The 24,624-nt window shown below is 43.7% G+C and overlaps 1 protein-coding gene across 1 annotated transcript in view; it reads left to right on the top strand.

Moving 5' to 3' along the window:
- Nucleotides 1–3,937: 3,937 nt before the first annotated feature.
- Nucleotides 3,938–24,624, top strand: part of SNAPC1 (small nuclear RNA activating complex polypeptide 1) — a 202,768-nt gene continuing 182,081 nt past the window's right edge. The window contains exon 1 of the mRNA XM_069207392.1: nt 3,938–4,411. Coding sequence (XP_069063493.1) covers nt 4,212–4,411 — 200 coding nt within the window. The 5' untranslated portion in view covers nt 3,938–4,211. The remainder of the gene's footprint in view (nt 4,412–24,624) is intronic.

The raw sequence follows: 24,624 nt of genomic DNA, 5'->3' as shown, positions 1-24,624 counted from the left end.
CCCTTCAAAGCAAACCAGTGGCTTGGGGAGGCTACCCCTCCCAAGCCAGTCACACTTATTTCCAAAGAGAGAGGGTTTTACCTCCCTCTCCCAAAGGAAATCCTTTGTTCTGCTTTCCTGGACTTGAACAGATCAAGCAGCAGGAGGGCAGAAACTTGTCTGAGGGGTGGCAGCAGCTGGGCTGCCTGGAAAACCCTGTAAGACTGGCAGTAGCAATGCAGGGGGTCCTCTAAGGAGACCCCAGAGTGCTTGGAATCATACTTCCAATACTTGCAACTGTATTGGGTACGATTCCGACATGTTTGATTCCAAACATGCCCAGGTTCAATGTTACCATTATGTAGCTAGACATAGGTAGTGACCGATGTCCTGGACACGTGTAAAATGGCATCCCCGGACTCACAAAGTCTAGGAAAATTGGCCTGGAGTTTGTGGGGGCACCTCTGCTACTGCAGGGGTGCCCTCACACTCAGGTACCTGCACCCTGCACCCTGCCCTCTGGGCTGAGAGGGCATACCATATGGGTGACTTACAGTGACCTGGTGTAATGACCAGTAGTGTAAACCGGTGCATGCACCTGTTGCACGCAGGATGCAATAGCAGGCCTGCAGAACTCTTTGCATGGGCTCCCTATGAGTGGCAGAATAACTCCCTTGAGATCCCTTGGAACACCAATGCCCTGGGTACCTAGGTACCATATACTAGAGTCTTACATGGTAGGACTAGTATGCCAATTGTGTGAAGAAAAAGGGACAGTTTACAGGAGAGAGCAAAACTACAGGGGTCCTGGTTAGCAGGATCCCAGAAGACACAGTCAAATACACTGACAACAGGCAGAAAATGGGGGTAACCATCCCAAGAAAGAGGGTACTTTCCTACATTGACAGATACTGACCACCTTGTTGGCCACTGTAGCTGACTGATAAAGCCCTTACATGACATTCGGTGTCCATTCGGTCTTTGCACGAACATTATGCTCAGAGGAAAAATGTGTCAAAATATCGAACTTCTAATCATTATTGGAAACATTGACTGAAGTCTAGATAATGCACACAGGCAAGCAGGTTCCATGCCTTGTTCTCAGTGCTTATAACTGTGGACAGGTGATAGCGTATATGCTTGTGGAATCAGACTTAATCAGTCCTTGTACAGCAAGAAGGCATGCATTACTCCCCACTGACAGAGAACGCAAACCAAACTTTTATTAACTGTTGTCACCTCACTGCCTTATTGATGACACATGTACATTTTTCTAATGCCTGGGCTCTGACAGTTTTAAAAGAACACTGTTATTCATAGAGGCCACAACACTCTTCATTCAGGAGGTTCACTCACAATGTTTCTAACAAACAAATATGCTGATTTAGCTTTCTCCATCTAAAGATTGCTATCTCTCAGGTACCAATTAATTAAATTATCCTAATTTTCTTCTCTGAACCAGTTTCTCAAATGTTGGCACTTGTCATTATTCAGAGTTACAATTTAGGGTGTTAATATCATTTACCCCTTCTTGACTGTCCAAATGAGCAAGATGCCTCTTGTAAACCTTTATAAGATGCTCCACTTAGAAAATCTTTCTTATCTCCCAGGAACTGGACATATCTGATGCATACAATGGGTTATGCTCTAAAAGCAACCTACTTCAATATAACTGGAAAGCCAAAAGGTCATCTAATTCTAATAGGATCTCTCTTTCCTTCTTGATGACCCTACCAAGAGCTCTTAATGGGCCATGTAAGACATTTGAAGATTACCTTGTGTTATTGATATGAATTGGGCTGTACAAATATTTTGGAAGTTAGGGGCCAGCAGGACACTTTGGGCAACCAACCATCCTGGGGTTTGAAAACCGATCCTGCAGTTGGGTCTTCTGTCCCACCGGCTGTACAGAGGAACTGTGGGACGCCAATTGTCTAGCATTTTAGTCCCCAGCACTCCTGACACACTCACAGAACAAGCGCGAGTAGGATTAGCTCTTCCTGGTGGGACACCTCGGGCAGTCAGGCAGGGTGTCAAACTCTCACTCTGCCAGCCCTTAATAAGATGGGAAAGAGCTTCATCAAGGTGGCTGGGATATAGGAGATACAGTACAGGAGGGGTCCTGCAAAATACTTTGGGAGCACGTTCAATTTTAGAGGTGCAAGTACATACACTTGCTGTAAACGGCCCAGAATGTTTAAATGAAAATCATTCTGAGCTACTGTACTTGCAATATGTGTTTGCTTTTCACTTCTTCTCTTAAACCTGTTACAACGTATTATATTGTCACAGGTGGTCAGGGGCACATAAAGTTTGTCTTATCAAGGATCAAACAGTTTGTCAAACTTCAGACTGCAGCACACAGAACTTTCTCCAATGGTTATAACCCTATCACCATATTTAATTTTGTAGAATGCATCATGACACTATTCATGCTACCTCTCCCACAGACAATATCCAGTTCAAGTCGTTTTAACCACGTTTACTAGCAACATTTACATTGATTCTATACATTCCCAGTATTGACGAAGTGGAGCAGATGAGTATTTTCAAAAAGTGGTTGCCCAAGAGCACACAATTTGGCCGATTAGCAAGGCATTTGTTAAAAAGACGTGTCTCCTTATTCCAGAAGTTTCCAACCAGCCCACTAAACTGTTACTGGGGTGGTAGTGAGTCTATTGGCATTGGCAAAGCCAATGGACCACCTTTCCCAGGTAAACGTCACTGTGCTCTGAGCCCTGCCCAGATGTGGGTTAGTTTCTAAATCCATGGCAAAAACGCACCCACTTGGTTAGATATAATTTGTTCGTCTGCCCACCTCAGTAACTTGCCCACCTTGTTTGTGGGTTATCTTTTTTTTTGTAAATAAATTACTACCTGTATTTTGTTTCTAAGCTTGACTAATTTTTCCATATAGTGAAACCAAATTGTTAGCAAATTGTGAGTTCTTTTCATTGGGTCCTGTGGCAGTGCTCATGATTGATACTGATATGAGCCTTTAATATGCCAAGGCTCAAAGTTATTTAATTCCTTTGTATAACAAGAGTTGATCGCTTTCTAAAGTTATTTGTCAACACTTGTAATAGCCAGCAGTTAAGGTTTGCTACAGTAGGTGGTGAAGGGATTGCCACTGAAAGACAGTATGAATACTAATCACACTCGAGTAGGGGTGCCACTGGCTGGTTTTACGCTATGTCCCGGTTGGTATAAAAATTAGAAAAATCACCTAAAGGCAGTATTTTTCCCCTTAGCAATACATAATTTAAACAGTGAATAAAAGTAAATAAAAGCAGGAAACACTTTAAATTGCGTTCTACTTCTGCTCTGATAACCAATACAAAACAGCGAATGTTCATGCTAAGAATGAATACGGTGATTTCATATAAATTTATACTAACGAATCGGGCATTTGCAGAACTGTAAAATGTAAACAGGTGGCCGGTATTTTTCCCTGGGAGAGGGGTCAACTTTACACTAGACAAGCTCAATATTTGCCTGAAATATATATTTTAAGAATGCCTATTATAGAAAAAAGGATACGGAATGAAACCCCAGGAATCAGCTACGTGACTCACAGTAACCCCAGCAGCCCAACAATACTCTTCTGCTGTATCCACGCGCGCACACTGTCCTGCTGAACGGTAATAACCATTCTGCCCTACGGACACTCTGTTTTTTAATAAAGAAACGGATAATAGGCCACAGAACACTTCATAATCTTAATTTCCCTTCCTGTTCGTAATCTCCGCTTCCTGTTCTTCACTACTATTTTTTTACGGATCAACCCTATAGCAAATCCTAATCGCTTGTCAACAAAACCTACAGTACTCAACGCATGCGCAGTTCGGGTTAACTGAAAAATACGCAGGCGTAGATTGCTGCAAACAGACGGCTTCTTTGTTTGGGGGCGTGGCGTCTGTTTCGTAGCTGTGTCTCACTGGACGTAGACTGCTGGGTGGAGAGTCATCTGTGTGCTTCCGTTTTGCACTGGGGCGCGCACTTTTACCTACGGGACCGTTCGGATAGGGGTTTGCGGTTCAGCTCAACAAAGAGTGGCGCAATTGACAGACGGGGGTAAAGCTACTTTAATCTGTGCCCACACAGTTTGATCTTGGCTGTGGTTGTTAACTAACCACTGAGATCGGAGGCGTTCCAGTTTCGGTGTAGTCTACTTATCCATGCGCTGACTCTGTGTCTTAGGTGCACACCTGTTTTTACTTTCGTAGTAGACCATGCCGCCACCGGCTGTGGGCAAAGCCGTGAAAAGAAAAGTGACCTCCACTTATCATTTGCCGCAGCACTTGACCACCACCACTCCGGGATTGAAGGCAGATTGCGAGACTCTGCTAAGCCGGTTCCAGGACACTGACAGCGTGCGATTCGAGGTTTTTTCTACTCTCTGGAGGGACATGAAGTTCTCAACCATATTTTAGTAAGTGGTGTATCCCGCACCTTTTTTAATCGAACCGGAAAACGCAGTGTCACCATAGCCTAGTTTTTGTATTGATTACGGGTGGCCCACACGTTTCAGGACATTTTAAGGAATCAAGGCACCTGTTGTAGACATCTGTGTGTATCCAACAAGTGTCAGAATGTCGCACTGGTAACATATCCCAGGGCAGAAGGGATTATATCCCTGCTGCTCCTTTGTACCTGTAGGCCACCGATTGTATTTCGTGTTATTTAGCTCAGTGCCTAGATGAGTTTGTAGTAAACATCCTTGTGGGTCCAGTTACAGATCGTGTAAAATAGCCATTTGTGTTCTTCATGTACTGCAGTCTGCTGCATGTAACCTGCAAGACAGAATGTTGTGGTTTGCTCTAGATCACTTGGCTGGAATGCAATGACAATCACTTTTAGGTCACAGCATTCCAGGCAGTGCCAAGCTTCTGGGGGAGATGTGAATGTGGTCAGTTACGATCTGTTCGCTGCCAGAGGAGGTTGGAAACATCAAAGGTACATGGAGATAATATTAAGTCCAAATTCCAAACAGAAAGTTTTAATAACGGTGAGTGACAGATTCTCTGATGAGATCGTTTTTAGGTTTCCTAAAGTATTTTGAGATAATTTAGGGTTACTAAATAATTTTGAACATAGAATTGTTCTCAAGAATGGTGCGATACCCTGTGTGTCTAAAGTAAGGAAAGTTTTTGTAGGAAAGTACCCTCTTTCTTGGCATGGTTACCCCCATTTTCTGCCTGTTGTCAGTGTGTTAGACTTTGTTCACTGGGATCCTGCTAACCAGAACCCGAGTGATTAAGCTCTCTCCCTTCTAACTTGGTTTTTGCACCCCATATTTGGCACACTGGTGCCCCCATGTAAGTCTCTAATATTTGGTACATAGGTACCCAGTGCATTGGGGGTACCTGGGGATCCCCATGGGCTGCAGCATGTATTATGCCGCCCATGCAGACCTTTCCGCAGGCCTGCCTTTGCAGCCTTCGTGAAAGGGTGCATGTACCCTTTTCATTACAGGTCACACTGTAAGTCACCCCTATGGCAGGCATTCCTAGCCTGGAGGGCAGGGTGCAAGTACCTGTTTGTGAGGGTACACCTGCACTAGCAGAGGTGCCCCCACAAACTCCTGTTCCATTTTCCTGGACTTCGTGAGTGCGGGGACGCTATTTTATGCATGTACTGGGCATAATGTTGGGTCTTGCCTTATGTCTTGGGGTCGTCTGTCGAATCTCGTGCTTATTGTCGAACCATCTAGCACGAGACTCAACAGAATGCGGAGGGTAGTGTGTAGGTTATGGGAGACGGTTGGAGGAAGCCAGTGAAGCAGGACCAGTAATCAGTATCGTCCTGACAATTTAATAAACTTACCAATTGAACCAACCAAGACTTTGTATTGGTGACGAGTTGCACCGTCTGGACGATACCCTCATCCACGCATGCGTCTGTTAAAGGTGAAGCGTTCCGATTTCCGGCAGGGCGGTCTTCAGCAAGCAGTGTTTTTTCTGTCGGAAGATGAGTCTCCGGCAGGCAGCGTTCTTCTAGTCGGTTGATGGGCAGTTGTTCCCGTCCTTGTTCAAAGTTTTGCTGATTTCCCTGCAGAGGAGCCGATTTTTGGTAGGGCTGCTCGCTGTGGTGGCATGAGGAGCTGATCTTTGGGAGCGTGTGTACTCCGCAACGTTGTGGCAGCAGGAGTCTCAGGATGCTGGCGTTCCTCCCCCCCAATCATTAAGCAATCCACTGTTAACACGTGTATATGGTCTGTTGCTCTGGAGACAATAATTTGTTGTCTACTTGGGCGATTCTCATCAATTCATTACCGAACACGCTGTCAACGCGTATACATCGTTTTTCAGCGCATATCAGGTACTGGTAAGGACTGGTACCAGACAATGCGTTTCGTTCATTTGGAGGCACTAAAAAGTAAACAGTGACACACACACACCACATTGCACAAGCTTGTCATTCACATTCCAGTTACACAAGTTTGTTATCTTGTTCTATTTTGGGACAATTTGCCTTCAATTAACAGTGACACGCACACCTCATAATTTTAAGTGTGTCAATTTGGAAGTACCAATTTTACGTCATGCAACACACCATTATACTGCCTCCTGTTTTTACCCCGGAACCTGCTTCTTCGGAATTAGACTGGGTATTGTGGTAAGAGGGATTCGAGACTTATCTGGATGCACTGGATGGCGATTCTTTTACTCACAAGAAAAAATGTAAACATTGTTTAGGACAAGAAGGCCATAAAATCTTGAAACACATTCCCCAAGTAGTTGTACCTTCGGCATAAGGAGAGGGAGATGGAGGAATTGATGAATATTCTTCAGCTATTAAGTCTCTTGATGTTAGATTTAAAGCGTGTAAGAATGTCATTATGGAGAGACACAAGTCTTACAAAAGAGTTCAAATTTCTGGAGAATCTGTCTCGAGTTTTGTGGGTGCTTTGAGAACTTTAGCTGTATCATGCGATTATAAGGAATGCGAGGATGAAATGATACGAGATCAACTTGTTGAAAAAACAAACAATAGGAAGGTACAAGAAACTTTATTATCAACACCGAACTTAATGTTAGAAAAAGCAGTGGAAATTGCTATTAGAATAGAAAATACAACAACTTACATGGAACAAATGAACCTGTCTGGTGACAAGGACTCGCATCAGAGTGTATCGTTGTTTAGACAGCAGCCTAATAAATGTCACGTAAAAATTAGACCAGAATCCTCTGGTAAAAAGGAGAATTTGAGGAAATCTGAATGTTATAGATGCGGTAGCCCTTTCCATTTGTGAAATGCGAGTGTTTGTCCAACATTGGATAAAAATTGTTCCAAATGCCTTAAAAAGGGTCATTTTCCTAGGGTATGCAAGGCCAAAGGTAAATTGGCACCTAACACTAGTGGCAGTGGTCTCAGAGTATTTAATGTAATGGAGTCAACTACCAGTGAGGAGGATGAAATACTAACCAGTAATAACATATCTGAATTAAGCAAGGAAAATATCTGTGTGGTATTTTCCAATAAGTCTAGAAGACCTTTTTGCAATTTGTTAATTAATAGGAACGAAGTAAGAGTGGTGGCTGACTCAGGGTCACCATACACTCTCTTGAGTGAAAGGAAGTGTAAGGAGTGTTTTGCTCACATTGAACTTAAGGAGCCTCACATTAAACCAATGGGTTATGGAGGAAAACTGGTAGAGGTGATGGGTTATTGTGAAGTCGTATTCAGTTTTCAAGGAAGCACGTCAAAGGGAATTGTGTATGTTTCAAAGGATGATACATGTTAGTTGGAATGGTATGATCAAAAGAGTTTAGGAATTTTACTTGATCCGAACAATCATGATCAAATAAACTTGAGCAAGAACTACAAACATGTACTATCTGTCAAGAATAACACATAGCAAGATGAATTTCCTGGAGAGGAGCTTGGAATGTTCAAGGGGTTCTCACACAGAATTAAGGTGGCAGATAATGCTGTACCTAAGGTGCATAAGGTTCGGAGAGTACCTTTGGCATTAAGGGCTGATTTAAGAAAAGAGCTCTGCAGGTTATGCGAGCAGGATGTAATTGAAAGAATAGAAGCTTCTGATTGGGTTGCTCCAATTGTGATTGCTTGCAAGACTAACAGATCAATGCATATGTGTGTGGACCTGCGAGATCTTAATTCACAAATTCGGGTAGATCGTCACCCTTACCTAACATTACTGAGATGTTGCCACTCTTGAGAATGCTAGTAGCTTTAGTTTGTTGGATACGGCTTCTGCGTACCACCAAATCAATTTACACCTTGAGTCAAGACACTTGATGGCTTTTATTACACCTGAAGGGTTGTTTCAATTCAAACGCATGCCATTTGGTTTGGCGTCGGATTCTGCCATATTCCAAAGAGTTGTGGATAATTTATTCAAAAGATCTGGAGGGAACCATTGCATTCCAGGATGATAGTTTGATTTTTGGGAAGGATCAAAAATAACATGATGAAAGAATGAAACAAACGTTGTCAATTTTAAATGACAAAGGAATCACTCTCAAGGCAACCAAATGTAAATTTGGCACAACGTGTATTGATTACTTAGGCTATAAAATATCTGAACAGGGAATAGAACCAAAAGCAAGTTTGGTTAAAGCTATTCAGGATTTCCAATCCCTATGCAGTGAGGATCAAGTTAGGTCTTTTATGGGATTGATTGAATTTTATGCCATATTTATTCCCAATTGTGCGGAAAAAAACGTATAAGGAATCTTATGAAGAAAAATATCAAATTTTAATGGTGTTCAAAATGTGAGCAAGAATTTATAATCATAAAAAAAGAAGTTTCACATGCCATTCCGTTAAATGTGTTTGACACCAGGGATGAAATTGTAATTATGACTGATGCCAGCCAGTAAGGTTTGGGTGGTGTTCTGTTGCAACGTAAACTTGGTAAGGATGAAGCGATTGCCTTTGCATCACAAAGTTTGAAAGGAGCTGAAGATACTTATTTGACCATAGAGTGGAAAGCCCTTGCGTGTTGGTTATGCATTTCAAAACTTATCTGTGGGGCGTACATTTTACGGTCAGGATGGATCATAAACCTCTAATGCAGTTGTTTTCCACCAGTGGTGCACAACATGCTATTCCCAGAATAGCAAAATGGCAGTACAGATTACAAATGTATGATTACCATGTTGAATACGTGCCTGGGGATAGAAATTTACTTGCTGATTGTCTTTCCCGGCTTCCTAGTGAAGAAGGAATTGATGAGGATGATGAGTTGATTTGCTCCATAGATTGCCAACTGGATGGTGCTGTGACAGAAGCTGAGTGGAAAGAAGCGTGTGAAAAAAGATGAACAGATAAAAGAAGTTAAAGAGGGTATTCTTCAAGGGTGGTCTGTGTGTATATCTAGTCAAAAGGTAAGCAAGGCTTACAAACAAGTCTTTGGAGAGTTATTAGTCATGAACTAAATTTTAATGCGATCTGATGTTCTGGTTGTGCCGGAGAGCATGAGGAACAAGATACTAACTCTGTGCTATGAAGGTCATATAGGAATGCGAGCTATGAAGAGGAGAATTTGTGAGAATTTTTGGTGGCCAGGGCTGGATATAAGTGTAGAACACTTTGTGAGAGATTGTTTAATGTGTGCAATAAGTGACAAGTCTCAAGTCACTTTACCTACTCCTGTTGAGGCAATAGAGGTACCTAGTAAACTGTGGAGCACAGTTGCTATAGACATTATTGGTCTCATTGTGCTGTCCAGTGGAGTGGTCGAATGTGGTGTAGCCTTAATTGATTTTTACAGCTGTTGGCCCAAGCTTAAATTTGTTAAAGTGCCGAATTAAAAAATAAATAAATCATTGAATTCTTGGAATCTGTTTTTGATAGGGAGGGAATCCCTGATGAAATATTGACGGATAATGGCTGTCAGTTCACTTCAGCTCAATTTACTAGTTTCCTGGTACACATGGGCATTAAGCATGTCAAAACGTTGCTGTATCATCCTAGAAGTAATGGCCTCGTCGAACGATTTAATAGGGTGATTAAGGAGAATGTGCAATTAGCTAAGGCCAGTGGTTTGAATTGCAAGGTACAACTGAAGAAATTGTTGCGGGCAGTGCATACCACCCCCAATGCAGATACAGGAGTATCTCCTGTTGTATTATTGAGAGGAAGAGTTCCTGCAACCAAATTAACAAGACAGTGGGTGGGTGAGTTTGCCATTGACGAGAGCTTGATTGAGAAGATAAATGAAAGAAGAGAGTTAGCTCAAAATGTTATGTTATGTTATGTTATTTAGACTTCTATAGCGCCAGCTACCTGGAGGCCTCGTAGCGCTGATCAGTTTGAAAAGTTTAGAACATACTGGAAGAATCTCAAACTTCCCTGGAGAGGGGGAACTTAGAAGAATTTAGAATAGCCAGGTTTTAATGGCCTTCCTAAATTCAGTCTCCTGATTCATCATGCGAATATTCGTGGGTAGGGAGTTCCAAAGTCTGGCTCCCTGGTACTTCAGGGATCTTCCTCCCCATGATGTTCTCTTTACTTTGGGTACCACTACCAAGGCTTTATAGGCCGATCTCAAAACTCTTGTGGGTGTATATCGTGAAATTAATGATTTTAGATAATGAGGATCCTTTTTATATAGAGCTCTGTGGAAGAAGCAAAGAGCCTTAAACTTTATCCTTTTTTGCCACTGGAAGCCAGTGCAGTTCAATCAGAGCTTTTTTAGCTGATGTGGTCCTAGGCAGATTAAAGAGCAAACGTGCTGCAGCATTTTGTACCACCTGTAGTTTGTTCACCACATAACCTGGAGATCCCAAAAAGAGGCTGTTTCCATAATCTAATCTGGATAAAATCAGGGCTTGTACGGACAATCTTTTGGCCAATGGCGGAAGCAGACCAATAATCTTCATTAGTAGCTTAAGAATCCCAAAACAGGTGGCTGACGTTCTCTTTGCTTGATGTTCCATGGTGAGTTTGGGATCCAACCAAACTCCCAAGGCTTTAATCTGAGCTTTGGGGTGGGGGTAAGTAATCTAAATGTATTACTCGTCCTATATTTTTAGCAGGGCTGGCCAGTTTTCCTAAAAACATAATTTCTGTCTTTTCTTCGTTGAGTTGCAGCCTGCTTTCTGTCATCCAGGCAGCAATCGCTTGGAGACAGGCAGGCAAGGCCGATTTGTCCGCCTCCTTATTGGGGGAGAAGGAAACCACCAGCTGTGTGTCGTCCGCATATGACACCAGGGATACCCCAAAGGGTTCTATGACTTCTGCTAGGGGGGACATGTAAATGTTGAACAGAGTGGGACTCGAAGATGAGCCCTGCAGAACTCCGCATAAAAGTTTCAACTCGGCTGAGAAAAAAAAATAAGTATGAGGGGGAACCGAGAAAGACAATTTTGTGATGGTGGGATATTATTTAAAGGTTGAGAGTGCACATATCATTCAGCAAGGAGGGTCAAGGTTTTCTGCGCCCAAAAGGGTAGTATAATTTGCAAAAATGCAGTAAAGTTAAGTGACGGTAATTTGGTGGAATAAGGAGAAATTGTCCATAGCACATGAAGTGGAACTTTTGGATAAAGGGAAGGAAGGTACTGCCAAGATTGAGGATAAAAGAAAAGATCTAAAACTGAGAGCATCTTCAAGGGATAAGATACTTCCTAGCAAATATCGAGATTATGTGTTATAATTAGATGTGTTGTACTATATTGTGTTCTTTTCCAATGTTCCTTCCCAAAATATTCAATGTTATTTTCCTGCAAGAATGTGTTATCTCTAAAATGAATGTATATATGTTTAAGTTAAGGTAAATTGTTAGGTCACTATTTATTTAATTTTGTACTCTTCACATTGTATTCATTATTATGTTAAGGGGGAAGGTGTGTTGGGTCTTGCCTTATGTCTTGGGGTCCTCTGTCGAATCTCGTGCTTTTTGTCGAAACGTGTAGCACAAGACTCAACAGAATGCAGAGGGTAGTGAGTGGGTTACAGGAGACGGTTGGTGGAAGCTGGTGAAGCAAGACCAGTAATCTGTATCGTCCTTACAATTTAATAAACTTACCAATTGAACCAACCAAGACTTTGTACATAGGTGTCCAATACCTTCAACAGTATTGGAAGTATGATTCCATGCAGTTTGGGGGCTCCTTAGAGGAACCCCAACATTGCTCCTACCATTCGTCTGGGGTTTTCCGGGCAGCCCAAGCTTCTGCTACCCCTCAGAGAGGTTGCTGCCCTCCTGCTGCTTGAACAGCTCAAGCCCAGGAAGACAGAACAAAAGATTTCCTTTGGGAGAAGGAGGTAAAAACCCTCTCCTTTTGAAAATAGGTGTTCAATGGCTTGGGAGGGGTAGCCTCCCCAAACCACTGGTATACTTTGAAGGGCACATTTGGTGCCCTTCCTGTATAAACCAGTCTACACCAGTTCAGGGTCTCCCACTCCCTGCTCTGGTGCAAAACTGGATAATGGAAAGGGGTGCTCCTGCAGAGGGTCCCTGTGTTCTGCCATCTTGAATCCAAGGTTAGCAGGGACCTCTGGGAGCATCTGAGTGGCCAGGCCAGGCAGTTGTCGTCAGAGCACCTTCCTGATACGTACTCACCTGGCTAGGTGACCAATTCCCCCCCACTTCAGGACTATTTAGGGTCTTCCCCTGGGGTGGGTCCTCGGATTCGGCTTGCAAAATTCCAACAGGACTCCTCTGCAACCTTACTTCTACTTCTAGCCACTCGAACCGTGACTGGACCCTCCAGGAACCGACAATCTACATCCACAAAGAAAACTCTTCTTGCAAGATTGTTTCCACACACCCTTACAGCTTCTGCAACATTTCCCCGGCGGTGCATCCTCTGAGGGTGGCAAGTCTTTAGTCTGTACAAGAAGGAAGAAGGAATCTCCCTTGGAGTGAAGGACTCGTCCGCAGTCACCTACTGCAACAACGACCAGCCGCATGGATCTGCTCTCATCCTGAGCTGCGTGGATCCTGTATCACAGGTGGTGGTCCGGAGTGATCCTCTTGGCCCTCTCTGCAAGCTGTCCAACTTTGGTGGCGGTAAGCCCTTGCCTTCTCAGGCAGGATAGTACCCCTGTGCACCGCGTCCCTTGCAGCTGCTAAGGCTTGTTTGCATCCCCTACACGGGATCTTGAGGCTTCATGTAGTTCCAGCCCCCACCACTCCTTCCTGCGACACACATCCCTCTATGTGGTTCTCCTGCAGTGTGGGACCCTTCTCCAGCCGTGCTGCGTGGGCCTCTCTGCAACGTCTGTGTCCCCATGCTGCGGGTCTCCTGTGGGTGCTGCCTCTGCACCTGTGGAGTCTGTGTCTCAGAGGGTCCCTTGTGACTACCCCTACTGGGTTGAGTCCTCCTGGGCATTGCTGGCCCCCAGCAGCTCCACTTTCTGCCAACAGCGACAGTTTGCCTTTACCAAGGCTTGTTGGTTGAATTCCTGCACCAGAACCCGACTGCAACTCTCTTTCCAGCATGGGATGTTATTTGCAGCCCTCTGGAACTCTTCACCGACTCCAGGGCTGCAGTGCTGACCTTCTCCACATCCCCGTTGACCAACTCCTGCATCCACAGCCAGGTTGGTAGTAGCTCCTACTCCTCCTGGACTCCTCTGTGACTTCTGGGTTTTGTCCCCTTCGTCCACAGATGTCCTTCTTCAGGATTCATATGTGTGTTGTTTTGAGAGGATTAAATATACACATCTGGGTTAATCGTCAACCATTACCAAATATTATCAACTCTGGCTTAAATCAAACATGCAAAATTATTCAGTGTGATGGATTTGCCCTCTGCTTACCACCAGATTATGCCCCATCCTGATTCTAGGTCATTAACATAATTTGGAACCCCTTTGGGAGCATTTAGATTCATCCGGATGCCTTTTGGAGTGGCTTCTGCAGCGACATGCTTTCAGAGGGTCATGAGGAAAGTGTTAGAAGGGTTGGAACAAGTTTTTTTTTTTTTTTTTTTTTTTTTTTTTCCATGATGATATTTTGGTCTATGGACGAAAACAATGTGAACATGATGAAATATTGTGGAAGATGTTGAAGCGCTGACAGAATGCAGGATTGGCGATAAAAAAGGAAAAGTGTAAGTTCAGAGTATCGACTGTCACTTATCTGGGGCACACTATTTCATGTGAAGGTATAAATCCAAAAATTGATTTGGCAAACAGTATTGTGGAAATTCCCAAACCAGAAAACAAAGACCAAGTAAGATCATTTCTTGGTTTGGCAGAATTTTGTTCTTACCAAAAGTTTTGCTAGTGTTTCTCAACCATTGAGGTTGCTGCTAAAGAAGGATGACCAGTTCAACTAAACTGAAGAATGTGATCAGTCTTTCGACAGTATTAAATGCAGCATTGGAAAATTATCAACTTTGGGACATTTTGATGCTCACAGGAAAACAATTTTATTGACCGATGTCAGTCTGAAGGGTTTGGGTGCAGTTTTAGCCCGAATGGTGAAATTAAAGTGATAGCTTTTGCTTCTCGCAGGTTAAAAAGTGCTGGAGAGCGTTATTCAGTCATTGTACGAGAGGCCTTAGCTGCATATTGAGGAATTATCCACTTTAAGTTTTTTAAATTTTTTTATGGGGAGTACCACTTGTGGTCAAATAGGATCGTCAACCACTTACTGGTATGTTTTAAAAAAAAAAAATATCTTTTATTACTTTTTTAACCATGTACGGTGTACAAACCCTTCAAATAACATAAACCCCACCTCCCTCCAGCAGCACATTTAACATCTGTATATATAATAAGTACGACTGTTATCAGTTAACCATCAGTACATCCAGAACGTGCAACAGTCCACGTGAATAATGCAGAGGACTATTCAAGGTCTGGTTCCGAAGCAGAATTTTCTTTATCAGAAGTGGGGGATTCAGGTGCCTTCATATTTTCCAATATTACGTTTCACTGCATAACACTGTCTTTCGGTCTTTGTCCGTGGAGAGCCTCCTTCAACAGCACCCCTCCCTCAATTTCTGCCCATTTCACCAATGTGTTATGCCATCTAATCACTTGTGGGCCCTTTGGATCTTTCCAGTGTGAGGTTATTTCTCTCCTAGCTAGTATCAAAGCCAGATCTATGAACCTGTTTGAAATTTTAAGCTTCCCCGGATGGGGGAAATCCCCCAAAGTCGCCACAATGGCAGACGGGGGTAAGGGTCTTTCTGTGCAGGAGGCAATTGTCTCAAAGATCTCCACCCAATACCCCCTAATTTGAGGGCAGCTCCAAAGCATATGTAAAAGTCCTACCGCTGCTTCAGTGCAGCGGGGGCAACAAGAGTTAGTCGCACCATAAATTCTAGTTATCATTTGAGGGGTTAAGTAAGCTCTGTGATAAATATATAAATTTATCAGTTTAAACCTTGCGTTTCTGGAAACTGTATAAATGTGAGAAGTAATCCTAGTCCACTGTGCGTCCTCTAGCATGGTATCCAACTCCTCCTGTCATTTAGTTTTAAGTTTAATCAGGGGTGAACATGAGCTGTTCAATGGTGAGTTATATATCCCAGAGACCAGTCTTCCCCGATCCCCAATCGTGCATAGTAGATTACAGCCTGGGTGCAAGGGAGGTTCTAGCATTCCCATTCCCCACCTCTTTTGGATAGTTCTGATTAGTACATTATGAATGAGGAACAATCCCGGTGGGAGCATAAATTTGGCCTGCAATTCTGCATATGTACAGAGCTTCCCATTATTATACAGTGCTCCTATTGTCGTAATATTGTACGCCATAAACTTGGTAATACCCGCTATCGTGGTATCCCCTGTGATATATTTTAGGTAGAGTATGGGGGCCTCCGGTGTGTATGGTGTTCTAGAGCCTGTTCGCTTTAGGTACTGCTCCCAACAGTGTCTCGTCTCGTTGATTCCCATTCCATAGGTATAGGCTGCTTCTGTTTTTTGGGATTCAATATTATACCCAGGATCCTTTCAAATGGACAGTGTGGGGGGGGTTCTCAATACCTCTGCTACCGGGGGCTCTTTCATAATGCTCGCCAACCATTGAAGCTGTCCCGCCCAGTAATAAGCTTCCAAATCTGGTACCGCCAAGCCTCCCTCTACTCTGGGTCTCTGGAGAGTTTGCAATGCAATTCTATGTCTGCCCGGACCCCACATAAAGCTTGTAATCATGGATGTTAGATCCTTAAACACTATTTTTGGTATTAAGATGGGGATAGTGGAAAAGTAGTATAGCATTCTGGGCAGCAATATCATCTTAAGTAAGGCAACCCTCACAGTTACCGTCAGAGGGAGTGTCTGCCAAAAGGTCATATTAGCCCTGATGCCCCTGAGTGCTCTCTGTATGTTCCCCTCAAGCAGATCGTCCGTGGTGTGGTATATATATTTACCCCTAGATATTTAAATGTGCGCAGGGACCACGGGAGACTCCTAGTATCTGTGGGCTCCGAGGAGCCCTTGGAGGTCGTAAAAATTGACTATTTACTCCAATTAATTCGGAGTCCAGAGGCAGCACCGTAATTTTCTAGCATAGTCATTGCCCCTGGTAAGTCTACTTCCACGTTCTTAAGAAAAAGCAACATGTCATCTGCATACAGGGCAATATGATGTGTCCAAGTATTAATTGCGATACCTTCATAGAACCCCTGTGTTCTGGCCATCTGGGGAAGTGGTTCCACTGCTATCGCAAAGAGTACAGGTGACAGCGGGCAGCCCTGTCTAGTACCCCGGCCTATAAGGAAAGATGTGGAGACAGTGCTACCTGTACGCACTCTCGCTGTGGGGTTTGTGTAAAGAAGTCTCGTCCATTTAACGAAACCGTCACCCAGTCCTATCTGCAGCATTACCTGCTCCAGGTAGTCCCACCGCAAGCTATCAAAGGCCTTTTCTATATCTACTGAGATAATCGCTGCACCGGTCACATCAGAAGGCAGGACTTGGAGCACCGAAATCAGATGCCGAATATTATGTGCGGTGCTATGGTGCGGGATGAACCCTGACTGGTCCTGATGGATCAATGAGGACCTGTGCGGCAGTAATCTATTAGCCAGTACCCTGCTAAGTATTTTGTAATCTAAGTTAAGCATAGACAATGGACGGTAGGAACGGACATCTGTTGGGGGCTTGTTGGTCTTCAATAGAGGTATCATTATAGCCTCAGTGGTAGATAGTGGAAAGCTATTGTTATCCCATGCCTCCGCGTATAAGGTGCAAAGTTGGGGAGCCAATAAATCCTGGTATGTAAGATAAAACTCTAGTGGTAAACCATCAGCTCCTGGGACTTTGCCCTTGGCCGTACCCTGTACTGCAGCTTTGATTTCCGTAATCGATATAGGTGTCGCCAGAGCCGTCATATCCTCAACTCCCAGTGTGGGGATATCGAGGGTCTCCAGCTCTCGTATCTGGGAGTCATTTAGCGTTGCAGTGGGGGATGCATATAATATTGAGTAGTAATTGCAGAAGCTAGCATTGGTCTCCTTCTGCCCATACACTCTGTTGCCTGGAGTTACCTCTATGTCAACTATAGTGGTCTGTTGCTGAGGTGGTTTGGCTAACCATGCCAGAAGGGCACTTGCTTTATCGCCCTCTGCATGCTGCCGACTTAAGTATTGCTTATAATCAAATTGGGACAACCTGTTGTGTGCTTCCGCTATTTTAGCCCTAGTCTCATCCATAAGCGGTGACAGGTTAGGTTGCACCAGGTGTCTGCGTTCGAGATCCCTAAGAGAATCCTCAAGTCGACCGAGCTCTGTTTCCAGCACCCTCCGGACTCCTACACTCTCACCGATACAGTCACCCCTGATCACTGTCTTGAATGATTCCCATTCGATGGATCTAGAGGAGGCTGTCCCAGTGTTGTGTTGAAAATATTCAGTGATGTGTTGCGCATTTGGGCCTGAAATGCCTCGTCTTCGAGTGCTTCTGCCCTCAGACGCCATGTGGAGATCAGGGGTCTCTCCCCACCCCAGGTCAGCATGAGCAGCAATGGATTATGGTCTGATATGGTGCGGCCAAGATATTCAGCCGACACCACCGCAGTTTGCACATCTGGTGATGCCAAAAATGTGTCAAGCCAAACGTACAAATCGTGTACTGTTGAGTAATATGAATAATCTCTGTCTTGGGGGTTAAGTTTTCGCCAGCAATCTAGTTGCCAATGTCTCTGCCAATTGGTAAATAATGATGCTGTTTTATGAGTCGTGGATTGCGACAATGGTTGGTGTGACCTGTCCCTATCAACGTTAGCTACACAATTAAAATCACCACCAACCAACGATTAGCCAGCAAGGAGTGTACTTGTTTCTAGTGACAACCGGTCTAGGAATCTCCCTTGGTCATGGTTTGGAGCGTAAATTCCGCCAAGGGTAACCTCTCTCCCCCCCAATCTACCGGAGATCACGACATATCTTCCCTCTTTGTCTATTAGGGAATGGAGAGCCTGAAAGGGCACCCCAGGGCGGATCCACAGTAGCACCCCCCTTGCAAATGCTGAGTAAGTACTGGCGAAAATTTGACCTCTCCAACTTTTTTTAAGAGCCTCTACCTCCTCCTCTAATAGGTGCGTTTCTTGTAAGAGAGCCACGTGCACCCCCTCCGCCTAATATAATTATAGACTTTGTATCTTTTGGACATGTTATTGAGACCTCTAACAATCCAAGTGAGTCTTTTATATTTTGTAGCCATGACCTGGGGTAGCTAGAAGAGATGGTAGTGATACGCAGTTCTATTGCAATTCCCGGCTGTGCAGGTACAGAGTGATGTACTAAAAAGAGAACCGTCTAGATCAGTATTTAGTGGTGCTTGCTGTACCCCCATAACTAAATAAATTAACAAAACCCCCAACTCCCTTTCCCAGGACCGGTACCTACAACTCTCCCCGTCCAAACCATTGTAACAATCTTAATGAGTGTCCTAAAGGTGGGAGGTGCGCCAGAAACCGAGAGTCAATGCCCCGGACCCTTCACCGGGCCCAGCAATGTTGAGGATGCTGCTCAGGAATAAGCACATAAATATTCAGCTTGGACGGTGCTTCGTATGTTTCTACCTGAGACCTCTAAAAGGATGAAAGCATAGTCCAATTCGAACTAGCCGATCAAGCAGACCCCGTATCGTGGTCAGATAAGGTCATCTGCTGTTCTTGGGGTCACCTGTGGTAAGCTGAGAAGGGTATCTCGAGATGATATTGAAGAGCGTTCGCAGCTTGAATCAACATCCGATACAGTGCCGGAGGTTCGTAACAGATGAGGTCCCCCTCCACTCATTACGGCTGCGGTGTCCACAGCGTCCCGCATCTCTCTGAGTTATTGGTGTCTTGGGGTGGCCACCTCTGTGTTTTTTTTTTTCTTGGATCTGCTGCGTTTCCTCCCGGGTGTACGGAAGGTTCGGTTGAAGTGATCACGTTTGGTGATATTCAGGGTTTCCAGCCAGTCCTCCGCCAAACGGGGTGTCAGAAAGAAGTGGGTCTTGCCATCATATTCCACTCTAAGCTTGGCTGGGAAGAGCATTGCATATTTTATGCCATTCTCTCGCAGGATATGCTTAACTTCTGTAAAAGATGCCCTTTGCGCCTGCGTCTCCTTGGTAAAATCAGGAAATATCATGATTCTCTGGCCATCTAGCATAACCTCACCTCAGTGGCGTGATTGCAACAATATATGGTCCCTATCTTTATAATGTAGCAACTTAGCGACTATCGGTTGCGGTCTGTTTCCTGGTTGGGGGGGGGGCTCTGCTGGGCACTCTGTGGGCTCTCTCTATAGCGAAGAATGCCGATAGGTCCTCGGGGGCCACTGTGTCTCTTAACCATTGTTCCAGAAACGATTCCATATTAACTGCGGACGATTCTGTCCCCTCCGGGACCCCCACCAGTCTAAGGTTACTTCTTCAGGCACGATTTTCAGCATCCTCCGCCCTCGACTCAAGTATTTTGACCCTGGGGGTTAAGTCTGTAAACTCAGATGACAAGGCTTTCTGCGCTGCGGTTACAATTGCAAGCATGCTTCCATGTGTCCCGACTGTCTCTTTTAGTTTACGGTGGTCATCTCGAAGCAGGGAAAGGTCTGTCGCAAGGTTATTAATTTTACGTTCCAGCGCCTCACGGGATTCCTTAATTGCATGCAGTACTCTGTCCAGAGTTGTTTCGGGCTGTACTTGACCAACATGTGTGTCTGTGACCGAGGAGTGGGGAGGATGTGTGGCAGGTGAGGAAACTTCAAGCGGCTGTTCCTCTCGTTTTTTAGGTTTGACCATTGTTAAAGCAGATCAACCCACCGCTCGCGGAAGAGGGCTATCCAAAGGGTCTAGATGTGTCTCTATGCAATGTCCCCGCCTGAGTTATACCTTGCTGAGTCTCAGTTCCCGCAGCCACTCAGGAAGAACTCAGATTTAGAGCTGCAGCGTTATGGGGCCAGTTCTCTCCCTTCTCGCCCACCTCCACAGCCGAGGAGACGGGGAAATGGTGCGAGGAATCCGCCGTCATCAGGTCAGAGGCCGAGGCGCCCCAAGCAATGTACAGGCGCCCACGGGTGAGAACGTCTATTTTATTTTGCAGTTCTTCGAGCGGGGTAAGTACAATCAAAAGGTGCTATTCCAGGGCAACCCGGGCCCATGAGGTACACACAGGTCTGGGGCCTGAAACACCGCTGGCGGTCTCCGATGCCAACATCCGGTCAGGGGGCGCCCACATTCACTCCGGCTCCCCAATGTGTCGAGGCTCCTCGGTGGAAAAGGATGAGAAAGCTGCCTCTCGCCGACTCGCGTTGCCGGGACTCTTCCCCTCCCCCTCTCTGTGCTGCGCTGCCCGAGGCCCACTGTTGTCCCGCGACTCACTGCCTTCCTCTCTCCTGGAGTCAGGGCACGCAGTCTTCCCGGGGCGTCCCATCAACCGGTACGGGGATCCTTTTTGAGTTAACACGCGCTATGCGCCCGCTTCCATGATTCGCCGCTGCAGAGGATTCAATGCTCGGTTGTGGCCGCCATTTTGGATCTCGGCAGCCGTGGAGCTATCAGAGTGAGTACTATCGATTCGCTCGCCGGATACTTTGCGTGGTAATCCCTTCCGGACCCAGCGGCTTTCCGACAGCCTGCCCTTGAGTTGCAGGAATTTCCGAGCCGTTTTTAGCAAGGATTTAGGTGCTGGGCCCAGTTCGCGGCCCAGGAGCGTCGCACTAAACGTGCAGCTCCGTCGGTCGCAGGCCACGCCCCCTACTCGTATGTTCTTATGTAAGGTGATGGACAATGTATCCCCTAGGATCAGGAGGTAGTCAGATGGATGGACCAGTTATAATTTTACAGTTGAGTATATACCTGGAGCAAAGAATGTTATGGCAGATTGTCTCTGTAGACTGTCGATCAACCAGAGTGTAGATGCATGTGAAGAAGCAGCTGTAGATTGGGAATGTGAATCGGCTCTGGAGGAAAGTGAGTGGGATAATGCTATTTCAAACGACTTAGATTTATCTACATTAAAGGAACTCATTAAAAATGTCTAGTGAAACAAGAAAGATATACCAACTAATGTGGAAGAATTTCTTTGTTTAAAAGACAAACTTGGCATTAGTGATCGGAAAGTATTAAGGGGAACATGTGGTTCCTCATGATGTTTTGAGACCGAAGTTAATTAACTTGGCTCATGAAGGACATTTAGGGAGAAATTTGCCCAAGGTTCGTTTGCATGAATGGTATTGGTTGCCAAGAATGGATCAAGAGTTTGAAGTGGTGTTAAAGGATTGTTGGCATTGTGTGAATAATGACAAAACAAAGAAAACTCACACAGTTCCTCTTCACCGGTCGAGGTTACAGTGGAGCCATGGACTAAGTTAGGTCTAGATATAGCAGGGCCATTTGATCTTCTGGCCAGTGATGAGCAATGTGTTATGCTTCTGGTAGACTGTGCATCTTAGTGGGTGGTCACAAAGTGTGTGGCTATGGTAAACACTACAATAGTAATCACATTTTTAAAAGAAGAATTTTCTAGGGAGGGTGTTCCGAAAACTCTTATAACTGATAATGGGGTACAGTTTGCATCCAAGGAAATGAAAAATTATCTTAAAGAATTGTCAATAACTAATTTCAAGACAGCCCTCTATCCACCTCAAACCAATGGTTTACCAGAGTATGAATAAGATAATAAAAAAATGTGCACAGCGTGCGCTCTTGTATAAGACATCCCTGAAAAAAATGTTGAGACAAACCTGTTGGGCACACCGTGTCTCTCCTAATTGTGTAATATCTATATTTCCATTTGTTCCACTTAAAAGCCGGAACCACATTGTAAACTCAATCCTGTATGGTTAAAAATAAGTGGGGAACAAAATGTGGACTTTCCAAATGATTAACTTGTTCTGCGTAGGAGGGAACATCAAAATACATATAAGCTCACCATGATGCTAAGAATTGTGCACATGAATCAAAGTTTCAGGTCGGTGACCGAGTTTTAGTGAAAAGGCCTAATATAATACGAAAGGGGTGTTAAAAATTCATAGGTCCCTTTGTGATAACTTCTCTTATAAGGAATGTCTCAATTTTAGACTCTGGGGATGTCTGGAGTATATCTAGATTAACAAAACTAAATGAGGTTGGATCAGAAACTGTGCTAAAAGAGAGCCATGGGGTAAAGGATTTGAATGACGATAAAGAGTTTGTGTTAAGAAGAGAGATAAATGAACTTACTTGGCACACAGACTATGTAAAGGAGAAAGTTACAAACTACAGACTTAATTAAGTCATAAAATGGAAGAATTTTATTAAATAAGGGATCCTTCTACTGTTATAGACAAAGTGAGTATGTATACAATATGTTTAGTTTTCTTTTTGTACACATATGATTTCCATGATGTAATTTGTTTCATTAGAAGCTTATTATTTTAATATTGATTTTTAACTGTTTTATTCTGATATGTAATAAGGCAGGGAGATGTGTTGTGGTTTGCACTAAATCACTTGGCTGGAATGCAGTGACTGTCACTTTGAAGTCACAGCATTCCAGGCAGTGTCAAGCTTCTAGGGGAGATTTGAATGTGGTCAGTTACGATCAGTTCGCTGCCTGAGTAGGTTGGCTAAACATTCTACGAACCTAATAAAGGTTTATAAAGACTCTTTGAGGTGAAAAGTGTATTCTTAACACATAAGTTTAAATTAGTGGTAGTATTTTACTCCCATTTTCTGTTGTTATTATGAGAAAATGGTTTATATGAGTTGGGTATAGTATACCTTACTTTTCAACCTGCATATCATCAATGCATTCAGGGCTTGTGGAGGTAAAACATTTTCATATCCCAATCTATCTCTCCACCAGCTTGTGAAATGATATGCATAGTTAATTAATCTGTTTCCAGATTCAGCAGGTGCAAAATTCACCTGTTTGCGCATGCTGAGCTCGAAGGCAAAATGCAAGTGTTCACATGTGATCTCTTGCATTCCCGCGCCTGCCCCTAGCCAAAACACAGCCCGGACAAAGGAAATAAAGGATTCCCTTGGAGGAAAAAAAATTGGACCTCGGCTTGCTAGCTGGGGGTGGGGGGTAAAAAAGACCTTCAAATATTTCCTGCTGACTTGTGCTACCTGGGGATTTAAGTTCTTGAACATCTGAACGTTCACAGTTGAGTAGGTTTTTTTTTAATAACAAATTTTATTGGGTTTTGAGTTGGCAATGGAGCCTGAATGGCTCACGAACATGAAGAAGCCGTAATTGAAGGGTGAGTACACCTGAGCATCACAGATACAGACATAAAAACAAGTGGGAGGGTTGGAATTTTTAAGTCCTTAATCGTCTGTTTGAAAAGAGGTTATGTAAAGATAATGGATTATTTAGAATATGCTTTCAGGAAACTTGGTCTCTTGGTTACAGTGAAATGTCAGAGTATTCTGTTTTCCATATATAAACTTCATGGATGTGTCTTTGTTATTCAGTCGGGGGATTCTTTAATGAGTAATAGTCTGAAATGGTCTTTTGCTTTAGGCCCAACTACTTTCTACTCTTTGTTACACTTAGAGCCTGTGATATTAGTGTAATGTTATTCTGCAATATTAACCCCCAGGGAAAGCTGGTGATTTTGCATTGAGGGTCAGGGTTTCAAGGAATTTTTTTTTTTTTTTTTTTTATATATAAAGGTGAATATGTGGAGTTGTTACAGCTTCGTGAGTAAATATAAAATACCTTTGTCGCTAACTAATATCTCGGAAGACAGAGACCTATAACTTGAAAAACAATAAAAAGAAAATGCTGCCTCAAACACAATTATAATGGGAATATCTCCCACAATTTATTAAATCTCACTGGAGCAATATTCATACAAAAAGGAAACAGATGAATTGAAACAATTTTATTATTTTCCTTCTCTCCTACCAATGTACAATAATATATCCAAGTGTATAATACATGTTCAAATTCTTTGCATTTATACAGATATTGTTCATGCCAAATAGTAACTATTAGCAGCTGATGTATAGATTGGCTGGATAACAGACATCATTCACTCTAAAACATTCCATAACTCAAAAACTCAATCATACCACAGGTATTCATGCAAACATGTATCACACACAACACTACTGTATATACATTTAAGAATTGCAAAAAGCAAGGGGTACTATAAGGTCACTATTTTTGGCGGAGAACAAATGCATATCACCAAATCAACCATTATAGCTGCATCTCAATGGATATTAATACCACTTATTATACTCAGACATATTTATCAAAAATTTAGTCATGCAGTATCATCATAATCA

This window comes from Pleurodeles waltl, chromosome 9 (assembly GCF_031143425.1).
Source record: "Pleurodeles waltl isolate 20211129_DDA chromosome 9, aPleWal1.hap1.20221129, whole genome shotgun sequence".
In the NCBI taxonomy this organism is placed as follows: Eukaryota; Metazoa; Chordata; class Amphibia; order Caudata; family Salamandridae; genus Pleurodeles; species Pleurodeles waltl.
The sequence above is the reverse complement of the archived record's forward strand: the minus strand, read 5'-3'. Positions and strand labels throughout refer to the sequence as shown.